This window comes from Lissotriton vulgaris, unplaced genomic scaffold, assembly GCF_964263255.1.
Source record: "Lissotriton vulgaris unplaced genomic scaffold, aLisVul1.2 SCAFFOLD_709, whole genome shotgun sequence".
NCBI lineage: Eukaryota > Metazoa > Chordata > Amphibia > Caudata > Salamandridae > Lissotriton > Lissotriton vulgaris.
In genome coordinates this window covers 547,674-560,000 of record NW_028245466.1, presented here as the reverse complement: position 1 = coordinate 560,000, position 12,327 = coordinate 547,674, and the positions used below count along the sequence as shown (strand labels likewise).

The window sequence follows — 12,327 nt, the reverse complement described above, 5'->3', positions numbered from 1 at the left end:
CTCCCCAAACAAACCACCTCTGACTACCTTAGACCTTGTATATTTACGGAAACATTCTTTCAAAATATAGATACCTCTACATTTAAATGCTAAAAATTGTTATACCAAAATGCAAACTACCTAAATGGCTTGGAAAAAAACATTTTTACACACTGAATATGAGTGAAAGAATAAAAATATAGCGTGGGCCAAAAATAATCAAAAATCTATTCAAATTACACTTAAAAGTTCATGTAATGTTTCAAGAAACTAAAGTAACATTGATAATACAGTTTTGAATGTCAACACACTAAATCGATGAGTTGAGATGCTTTTGGTAGGACTAAGCGCAGGCAAGAATCAAGCTTCGATGCAATCTCTTGCCACAGTTTACACGCTAGTTTAACAAAACTGATTTACAGGTACTGGCGACATTGTAAAATATGTTTATTTCAACATGGTGTAAAAAATACAATGTACCTACCGTTCAGTGTATAAAAAACACGCGTTTTTTTTTATTTTTATTAAAACTGATCCTTTTAGTATAACAAGCAGACACTCAACTGTAGAAAGAAAAAAAAAGAAAAACCTTAAACAGTAGCATGCCACTCATGAGAGTTCCTAAAAACATTGCAGAAATGTTGATATTTAAACAAAGAACTAAGCCCATGTTTGGCTACATTACAAGAAAACGTCACGCCATAACACCACACATTCATATACGTAACACTTGCTGAAGGGATGGTAAGATTGCTATTTTGGTGGCATTGCATACTAGGAAAGTCAAGCCCCCGGCTTGGTTCGTCCACTCACTTTAAATTGCTTTTTTATTTTTTTAAATGTCAAGATCCATAAAAGTTTGCTAACTGAAAGGATGCCGCTGCTAAACCATTACTTTAGTATATTTTTTTGTGAATAGCACCCTGGAAGTTGTAGTCGTACTCATCAAAAGGAAAACAACAAATACCATGATGCCCATTGCTGTTGGCTAAAATCAAACTAATGTTAAAATAATGACTGGCACTGCCAACGCAGAAATGTGTCCTGAGGATTCCTTCCCACAGTAAATAATTTCAGTCTAATTCAAATATTAGTCGGTGGGTTCCTGCATGCAGCGCAGCACAACACCACCTTTTTTATCTTGCAAATTAAATCAAACATCATAGTTTCTATCATCACATTTCCTTAGTAAACGAAAATCAACTCTTTAGCTTAATCTTGCACAACAAATGACCTTGAAGTAGTTGTACAAGTATATATCCAGATTCCAATTTTGACCTTGACTTCACTAAAACGTACTACAAAGTAGGCTTCGTGGCAAAACAATTCACAGCAAATTTCCAATGCGCTTTGCTCATACTTTGAGGAAACTCTTTGCATTTCTGAAATGTAGACATGCTCAAAGAGAGCTAAAAGGGCAGCTAAAAGGGCAAAGATCATTAGAACTCACAATACTGTTGTGCCGGTTCTGATTGAAACCATAATCTCCTTGTTGTTAGACAGACCTATGCAATCACGTAAACAAAACAACACCATCACATTTCGAAAGGTAGACCACGAAATCCGGTTTGGGCTCCAAACATATTGTAAACAACATCAAATTGGGGTTATCATTTAACCCCAAAACCTGCGGCACAGCCAGTACTGCATTTGCAAATGTTCTTATTTCTTTAAGGAACTGCAATTTCTTGGGTTTCCTGGGAAATTCATCAAAAGCAGTTTATTAACACCAAATGCATTTCGGGCCTCTGGGGCCCTTCGTCAGGGGTAACTGAAAATGACAATAGGACATATATTAAAACCCTACAGTATATGTACACTCAATCTCATTACGCTATGCTTGTGGTACAAGTTGCACACAGTTTCTCTAATAACGGACACCCTAAACCTTCAGTAACGTTATCTACGATGTTCCAATCCAACTGATTCTTTTCACTAATCTGCTTCACTTCACCCTCCATTTTTATACATAACTCCCATTCACTCGGTCGATGACTCTCCTGCGATAACCTCATCGTGATCAACCCCCATACCTATCCCTCATACTTCCATTTCTCTGGTGCATGACCAAACATATAGTCCCACAAAATATATTTTCAACTGTAATTCATAAGGAGTTTCCAGGTGCTATGTACAAAATAAACTTTATGTTCACGTCTAAAAACATCTGAAATATACCACCAACAGTCAACATGCAACATTAATACATTTCCCCAGTGCTGCTGCTACATACAGAATTACTCGTGGTTTCACACAGGTTACAGGTAAACGTGAAACTTCAGTAAATTCAAGACTGGTTAAGCTAAACTCTTAACTTCATTTCAGATGCCTTGTTGTGACGTTCCTCCTAACCGTACTTGCTGTCAAGAACACACACCCCCAAACACCTGCACAATAAGCAACAAGAGACCTAAGTAATCCCTAACTAGCCATCAAAGTGTATGGCACCTGCCTTAGAGATAGGGAAGCAGCCGTTCAATGTCTACGGCTCCTTAAGCATGTCAACACCACACAATCTTAGAAGAACTAAAACACAGAACCAAGAACAGATCATCACAGGATAATTCATATTCTGGTCTATCCCACCGAAATTGCGGGCCGAGGCACCTCCAGACAGCACACAGTCCAAAACGGCCATACTGATGGCAGACTGTACTCTGAACAAATGGCAACAATATAAAACCACTCTCACCAGTGGACGGTGCACGACATTACATAGCAGTTTACCCCAGGCGTGAATCTGACAAACATCTGAAAGTCAAAAATGTGCATAGAAATCCTTCTGCTGCCTCTCACTTGAATATGTTAATACTAAAGCAAATTATCGTTGACACAAGATTGGAGAAAACAAAAAAAATGCCAAATCAAGTGTGTATTTCCTCAGGAACGGACTCAGTTTCTCGTCTACAGGAGTCATGCACCCAATGACATCCAGAGATACATCTTACAACTAGACATTCCACAGAATCCAGGACTAACCCATTCACCAGAGCTGTACTAAGGTTTCTGACAATTTTGTTCCGGGAGACAGATATTATCTGGCTAGATCTGTTCAGTAAGGTACAGATCCACGTCCATTTAATATCAGAAATAGCAATTTAAATTTCAAGTCTTTGCTCTCCAAAGATACATTTCTGCCTTAAGAAAATGAAATGTTGAGTAGCTTCAAAGCAAGTACAGTGAAACCGTAGGCAAATAAGCTATGGGGAAGCATAACCTTGCACAACATTGAATTACTTACACTTCTCTAATATGCAAGAAAAGACTAACTGTAATCCAATACAAAACCTTCCCAACCGTGTAGTCAGATGTAGGTTTGGTATTGGATTTATATATAAGTAGCAAAAAGTAGAATTTTCGCTAAAAGCAAACTTAGGCAGTTACACACACATAGACAGACAATTCCTACTTAAATATTTTCGTGGCTGTGCACGAAGTCCAAGGATTCTCTTTAAAAAGTTATTGGATAGAGTTACATAACATAAAACAGCCTGAAAATAAAAATTATACTGCCCAGGCCAGAAACAAGGAACTTTATAAGAATGTATTAGGCTATAAACACTAAAAAGCAACCAAAATGAACATAGAACAACCTGTAAGGGACAGTTTTAAAATAACAAAATCAATATCTAAGCGTCTTCATTACAATCCAGCAGAGTGAGGGAGTAATAGCTATCAAAACAGCACCTTAGGCAGCTGGTAGTGTTCACACCACCCATGAACTGCCATAGACAAAATAAGTGACTGGGAAAAGATACATAATGCATAGACTTGGTTTTTAAGCGGATGCAAATCTATAAGTCCCCCAATTTTCTTTTCAAACGTTTTTGTTACAGTTAGCCTTTCTTCACTGTTTCATCTAAAATCCACTATTAATGTTAATTCATGTCAGAGTTCCAATATTGTGCTGAGAATTTTGAGTGAGCGCGGAGGTGAAACCCTCTCCACTCTACTAATCTTCAGCGGCGTGCTAGGGAGAAGCTCAACCGACCACTGGAAGTCCAGTAGTGATGGATCCTTAAATTAAGTTGAGGCAAGCAATTGAGTCTGGAATGAGAGAGGAATACTCTTGATATACTTCCTGTGAAAGTCTCAGTGCTAGCTCGCAGGGATGCAACCCCATAGCAAAAGTCAAAACGCAATTCTCTATGGCTGTAGGAAATATAAGGTCTTCAGCACAACTTCACTTACCAGTACTACAGCAATTCAGATGGAGATGCACTACCACAATGCCAAATGTTTCCCATTAATCCACAGCCTGCAGGTGATTCAAGACGTCCCGGTCAGTTCAGCTCTGGACAACCAATTTAGTACCCTAAATTCTTTCTTATCGTGAAAAGAAGATAGGAATTTTGCAGAGCATGAAATTAAAACTCAAGATCCTCGAAGAATGGACAGGGAACCAGTCATGTATTAATCAGATATGTTTCTGTGAGAATAAATTCTGCTTTCTATTTAAAAGATAAATTGTAGTCCTGGGTAGTAAACAAAAACCACATTCCATGAAAAAACACAGCAGCCAACCAGCTCAACAAGACTGTTGCCCTTTCCGACCGCACTCGATCTCTGCATATGTGCATCCTCCGTAACAATGAAATGAGAGACAAAGTAGATCCTGCTCAGCTACAACCCCTGCCTTCATATGTCCAATAATTCAGGCATCAAACTCCGCCTCTTTAATACTGCCTCTCTACCGCATCGTTCCCCCTAAAATTAGTTAGCGTCCGCCCCTTAAGCATTGGTTATTCTCATAACCAATCCGCTCTTCTTCTTACCCATTTACTCCTCCCCTAATCCTTCTCTCAGCCGCTGGCCCAGCCTCTGTTAATTTTGCCAATCCCATCATCTCCCACATACTCCCCTCTCAGAGCTTCCCTCAAACTCTCCTCTTCAATCCTGTGCTCTTTTCCTGCCCAATTACCCCGTTTCGTCCCTCCATCTCTCACATCTTAAACTATCCCTCTACTTTCCACTCATGTTGCTCTTCTGCAACGTCCCGGTAAAAAAAAATCACAAAATTTCTTCTATGATTGCTTTAAGGTAGGCTTAGAATGTATTTACTAAACAGATATTTTAGGGCTTCACCAAACAAAGCAAGAAAGACACAGAGCTAAAATGGACCATCTCTGTAGGTTAACATAGTAACTACAGAGACAGTTTAGCTAATTACTGGACATGCCCTAGAATTCTGATGTGACTTGAAGATTGAAGACTTCTATACGGTGGGCACCCGACACAGCAAAAAACAGGAAGGAATGAATATAATAATAAAAAAAGAATGTGACAAACTTTAAGGTGTGTGTGAGTGCCTATGTAAGTGTAGTTCCCCGAAGATGCAGACTTAACAGGACGGAATGTTTTATCTTTCAGATCGATTGTCACTGAAAAAAACAGATGTTCAGTCTGGTCGTAGCTGGTCGTAGCCTTTAATTTCTCGGGTATAAATTGCTTATTTGAAACACGTTTTTACTAAGCTGTGAGTACGCTATAACCTACTGAGCTAAGAGCTGCACGATATTCATTGAAATAGTGCCAGCACGTAACATGTATGCCTCCCTAGGACCTCGTAGGTCAAATTTGTGCACAGGGAATTGTTTTCCTTTTCATGTTCTTGCTAAAGAATATTTTTGTATGAACACTACTTTAAAGTTTGTTTTTTATTTATATTATTGTCAGAGTGTTATTATCGCCGCCGTTCTCCTAGCTCCAATGTACAATGTCAGGCAGTTTTCTCCAAACAACAGTAGCTAACTCAGTGCAAACTACGACACTGTTCACTTCAAATGAGTAAACTTTGTAAAGAAGGAATATTTTAATAAAGCCCCTTTGTGAGGAGAGGATCAAAACAGGAAAGTGGTGTTAAACACGTCCTCACAACGACAAAGTCTAGCCTCCAATTGCCTGTAAAGCTTCAACAGGTGCAGGCAGGTCATCTAATGTTTAATTCAGGCTCACAATACCCAGGTATGTGCTTAAATATTGACTGACAACGGTTCATCCACTAAGCTTCATGAATACGGTTTCTTTTGGGCCTCTGCACTTTAGATTAGTCTCATGCCAGGAAACATGCGGTGATGGTGGAGAGCAATCTGAGGTGGTTGGTAGCAATGGAGTAAGTGGACAGTGCAATGGAGCACGACACCGAACATAGTACCACCAACACACTGTGTGGAGACACACTGTTGCTGCATTATTCTTTTCACACAACAGAACAAGGGTAGTGCTGCACTCATTACAGCAAGGCTAGACGCGGTGCTGTGCCATCTCAAGAGATATTCTTTCCCCCCCCAATGCTACAGAACAAAGGAACGGTTCCCAAATGTTTGCCCCTCCACCAACCCCTACCAAAAAGGGGACTGTTGAGCAACAAGAGAGATGCGAATAGATAGGGCCAGGCATGCTTGGTCTCAAATGTATACTCCCAATAGCATATCTGCTGCTTAAAGCTACTGAATGGACAAAGGGTGTGATTCTACGGAGGTAATCATGACTCGCAGATGTTTCTTTACTTTCTGTTCCTACCACCTCATAGTGGAGTGTTACAAGAAAGAATCAAAGAGTAGTAAAGATCATGCATGGGGTACCCCCTGCTATTGATGGTAAGGCATAAAGGAGCCCAGTCAGTTAGTGTCAGGTAAATGTAGTAAACAGATCTGATTTCGAAATGTTTACTTAAAAAGACTATAACGGTAAGAATGTAAAGAAACAGTTGGTGTCTCTTTCTTGCAAACATGTAAAATCGTAGCATGCACTGAACCCCACATTCAACGGGTATCTCGACTAGGTGTAAACTTATCATTTCTGGACATCTAGAAAATATTAAAACATGCTAAATGAGTTGTAAATAAATATATTATGTAATAAGAGAGGAGAGTGACTTGGTACACCATGCACAAGGAAGCAGTGTTCAGCATTGCAAGTGCAATACAGCATGGGCGAATTCACTTTGAACAACACTGTATTACTGCCTGAAACACAGTTAGATACAAGTTTCCAAGCACAACAGTGCTAAGATGGTTAAAGGCACACAACCAGTCAGAATGACCAGAAATAACCAGACAGCCCATTTATACAATCGTAACTCTTTCGAGCCATGACAGATCACATGCAGAGGCACAATTGTGCTACTCAAATTTACATTAGTAGTCGTCCACTCTCCTTAGAAAAGGAGCCTGAGTCTCAGCTGAGAGGTAAGAAACAGTTGGATCCATTAAAGAGATCCATGAAAACGTAGGTGAGCTGATTAAGCCGCTGCAGACGTGTGAGACTTGTGTTGTAAATGTGTGTCGTGGGGACCTAAGAACCATTAACGTTTGCAAGCTCTTAAAGTAAGATTGGAAAGCTACTTCAAGCAAGGCTCCATACGTATAGATTGCTCCAACAAGTGAAGCAAAGAGATGCGAGTGTTTTACATACTATTACCAAGCTATAAACAAACGTCCTAAATTCCCAAGGAGCATGCATTTCATTCCACAAAAGTCAAGTTGGAGGAACAACGCAAAGACAGTCTGACTACTTTATTTTTAAACTTGGAACATTTCTCACTTTATTCTCCAAAAACGAAATGAGATAAAAGTGAGCTGTGAACCCACTACCCAGTTTAACGTCAATTTTAGTTCAGAGGGGTTACAAGTCATATTCCCAGGCTAAAATTAAAAAAAAAAAAAACGAACATGTGAGAAGTGAAATTAAAACTTAAAACACCCCGATAACTAGAATAACTAAAGAAATGCATTGGATCACTCGATGATATATTTCAGAGAGAAAAATATGTGAAGACAATATCTGACCCAGCCAGGGTTTTTCTACTCAAAATGCGATAGTTGAAATGCACCAGAAGAGGATTTACATTCATTTAATAAAAACATATTTACAATGCATTAATTAAAAAGCTCTGTTCAAGCTACATATGCAATCGAAAATTATATTTTCACAATAAAAAAAGTTTAATATCTTAGTACCAGCTATATTTGTTAACAAGGTAATTATAGCCTGTGCTTATTTTTAAAGGTGCCCTTAATTTTTCCAATGAGAGATCAATTTTGAGTAAGGGCTCACGCCCCACACTTCCCTATTGAGCCATATACAATAAAGTCAGATAATCTCCTCCTTGATAAATCCTAAGCAGGTAATGCTCCATTGCCCAAACAGAACTGATACCCTGCATGTGCCAGGAATATGCCAGAAACTAGTGCGACCTCTACGCAAGTTAACAAGAGTATACAAGCCACCTCTGGCCAGTTGGTAGCCCTCCCACCCCCTTCTTTATCTCCTTAACAACGTAAAACATTATTGTCTCAATTAGACCTTGCTTTGCCTAATGGAAAGAGAGTGTCATTTTCTGTATCATCTTTCTACCGCTCACTCCACATGTTTTTGGTTTTGATAGAAAAGTATACTTTGGGTACTGTATCTGAAACGAGGCATACTGACATTGTCTGCCCTTATTTATAATCAGGCAAATACTCGTAAAATAAAAGAACTGGGAGAAAAGGATACAGAGACTTCGACCCAAGCTTTCATATCGAAAGCCCTAAATTGAATAATCATCGAGATCAGCAGTGATATGCTGAGGGCAGTGCAGCCTTATCTGGCGAGGGACGGTCAGGTGCAAAATACATTCCTGCATTCATGGGAATTTACAGCTACAAAGAGAGCATGAAACACATACAATAAACATATGTGGTTTCAAACAATATTTATACTTTTCCATTTTTAACGGCCTTAAAACACTTCCCACTGTCCTCGACAGAAAAAGGGTTAATACTGAAGTGGGGTTTTGCACTTTATGTGCCATGTTAATTAAAACATTACGTAAAAGATTACATAACACACCTTTACAAATGAATGGTCTAAATAAATCTCCACGCCCCTATGTTTCATTCATGTAATCACTGTGGTTGGGTGCAACAGTCAACTGCACTCATCAGTTAGAGGATGGGACTTGAGAAAGCCACTGTTCTCTTTGCCTTATTGACTCATCAGTGTATCTTCAGTGTGTAGAAGTGTGTTCAGTTATAATGGGAAAGGCGCAAAAAAGAGAAGCATGTCCTTAACCATTAAGGCTAATATAGTAATCCAGCTGTGTACTGATTTGTTCTATCAATGTAATATACAGCATGTACATGTGGCTTATTAGAGGGAGGCGTCTGGTTGACATCTAGCGGATCTGAGGCATAGGGAAGGAAAATCATTTGCCCAGGATGACTTACTCTTTTCAGGGGGGGGGGGATAGATTATAACTTGGGTCTCATGGCCCTTCTAGAGCTAACAATGTACCCACTAGACAGCAACTCCTACAGAAATGATTGACAAGCGAAACAGGGACACAGAAAAATTTGAGTTCTGGTGGCATTAAGCATTCTGATCGCTCAAAAACACAAGGGGTCACAGTTTGTGTTCTATATATTTTTATCAATGAAAGGCATGAGGAAACGGTGGTTCTGAGACGCCTTATTAATTAAGCACGGTTCTTAACCCTTTAAAGTGAAATATGGAGGCAGCCATTCACATATTAAAAGGCAGCAATTAAGTAATAGAGCCAACCAGTTTCTCCTAAGTGTACAATTACAAATTTGACTAAAGCAATATCAACGTTAAAAAATTCAAGCCTTCTCATGTTGTCTACGATCTAACATAACGTTGCCAAAACACTTTACTTCCAGGGATGGCCTTTCATTTGCCTAGCTAACATAACCTAGACTAGACGTTAAAGTCTTTCTTGTCTTCCATTGAAGAAATTGGACTAACGCAACAAAACGTAATGGTCTTAACTTGACGTGTGACTTCAGTTTAACTCTAGAGACTGAAAAGAAGTTTGAGGAATTTTTGGGTCCATAAAATACTCAAAATTATCAGAGCACATAATGTCATTGTGTTTAGTTTCTTCAAAGAAGAATCAGGAAACAACAACAAAATCTATGAAAGTGTCCCCAGAGAATAAATGTAAATGCAAGTTCGAAGATCAACGTAAAAAAATCACGTTAGTTAAACAAATGTCTAATCAGTACAAGAGCATTACTTTTGGATTTAGTCATACAGTGACCATGCTCAATTGAAGTAGTTGGAGTAGTAACCTGACAGACCAATCTCTTGGTACAGGTGCAAAATAAAACAAGGGTCATTCTTTGCACGATCACACATTCCTTATGTTCTCTACTAGACTTTGCTGGCAGCGAAACCAAGAGTTCTGCATTACAATTTACAAAATGTGCACCCTTTCTTAACAACCCTGTGCGATAGGTGAACTGTTTAAAAGATCTGTTGTCCAAACGTCATTTGACAGATGTCTTTTCCCCCACAAGGCTGCCGTTGACATTTAAGCTTGCATAGAAGGTGCACGGAGGAGAAATTCCAATGTGGTAACGAGAACAAAATATATTTTAAAGTGTTTTGATGAGAGCAGTAAAAAAAAAAAAAGGGATCATGAGCACCACTTCCTCATCACATGATGATTCTATATAAACAAATGAGCGTGAAGTGAAGGTAAGCGGGGCTGGTAATGGTAGAATTGGTTTTTGTGTGCTTTGTATTTTTTTGGTTGAGATGACACCTTACTATATTAACTCTGAGCAAATTATAAAACGATCTTCATGGGCAGCGGCAACTCTGCAGCGTGGTTCCTTGAAAAACAAGCCTTTACAACAGTTTGCACACAACGGCAGGCAGTAACGAGAACGTCAGAGAGGCGCGTCAGTGTATACAAATGTCTATTTTTATCCTGTTGCCGGGTGACATCAGAGCCACAGAACATGAGTCAGGAGGGAAGGAGGAAGTGGATCGACAGGTAGAAAGACAGTCCCTCCCAAAAAGGAGCACGTTATTAGGGGCTAGAACAACTGCACCCTGGGTCTTCTTAATAACTTCGACCAAAGAACCGAAACCCACACAGCTCCCCCAAAACAGCAAAGTAAACGAAGGAAGGGCAAGTGGTACCTGGGGGGGGGGGGGGGGGGGGGGCGGAGGGGTAGCTAAATCGAAGCAAAATTATAAATAACCCTCATGACTCATAGCTTTTCAGAATTGATGATCTCTTGACATTGGAAGGATGTTTCACTTTTAATTTAAATGTTTTCGTCTAATGTTTTTTTTTTACAGTAAACAAGAAAATCCTCCTAGAGTTCAGGATAGGCTTGCGACACTACAAGTGGGGCAACTTGAGAGCTGAATAATGCAAGCAGTTGGTAGGTCTCTGACAGTGGGTTCTGAAGGGGTTGGGGGGCACCCTTCGAGTGCTGGTGGAGGGCAGCTGGGTGTGTACAGTTCTAGCTACATACCTAGTTCTGTTCCCAGGGAGGAAGTCTCTCTAAAACACCTCACGCCTACAGCGCCCCACACTTACCATCCACAGTCTTTTTCTTGAAGAGCGAGGCCATGGTACTGCTGCTGTGGCGGTAGTTTCTGCTGCTGTTCACTTCCTGGTCTGGGCCGCCGCTGCCACTCGCCGTACACCTCGACGTCCTATCCCTGCCCACGAGCTGCAGTGACTGGCTCCATACAGGAACAAGCGCGAGGTGAGTGTCACGTGACTAGATGGCGTCAGCTGATCTCCTCCTCTACCCCTCCTTACCCCAGGACTAGTCTGTGCGCGCGCAGCCCTCGAGACAGGAACAGTCAGCTGTGAGGCTGTAGAACCGACGCCTTCTCGGTATTTCTATTGAGTGATGACTCTTTATCACTGACAGCGAAGTCTGTCCGTTTTCAGCTGCAAATCTTTAAGGAATAATGCAACGTTTTGTAAGTCCAGTCCTCAATAGGCCATCGCATTCCAAGGGTTCGGCAAGGGCACCTCCAGGTGTAAACAAAGGAGTGTCTAACCTCTATTACGCTTTGTATGGGTGCTTGTGTAAACCTGTAAATGCAAAGTAGCACAGAGAAAGCTATTAAGAATACTTTCTGAAGGGCCGAACGTTTTATTTCATTCTGTAAGTAGCACAGAGAAAGCTACTAAGACTACTTCCTGAAGGACTCCAAGTTTTATTTTATTATTTTCTTCGGTAGGTAACAGATAAAAGGAAAGCAGGTTTTAATTCAACCCGTTATGGAAGGTCGACATGTTTCTGCTTGAATATCACCCTCTTACACGAAGTGTAAAGACATTCATCAGGACCAGCCCCTCTATGAGAGGGAATACAAAGAAAATAACTGTAAAAGAATATACAACCAGAGGCAAAATGTAATGTTTTGTTCTAGTCTTTCTGGAACTCTTCTTATGTGTTCCATTCCTATGTTCTAATTAGAATGTATTCTAAGATGTAACGGTCATTATTCCTGAACTGTACAAGCTGAGCTGCTGCGCAGCACCTGTTGTGATTAAAGCTTCTTTAATCTTCACCCCGTCTACAACTA

General features: G+C 40.1%; 1 protein-coding gene across 1 annotated transcript in view; it reads right to left on the bottom strand.

The window, feature by feature from the left end:
• CHMP2B (charged multivesicular body protein 2B) overlaps positions 1 to 11,503 on the bottom strand; it is an 87,879-nt gene extending 76,376 nt beyond the window's left edge. Inside the window, exon 1 of the mRNA XM_086949079.1 lies at positions 11,321 to 11,503. Coding sequence (XP_086805205.1) covers positions 11,321 to 11,354 — 34 coding nt within the window. The 5' untranslated portion in view covers positions 11,355 to 11,503. The remainder of the gene's footprint in view (positions 1 to 11,320) is intronic.
• Positions 11,504 to 12,327: the final 824 nt, after the last annotated feature.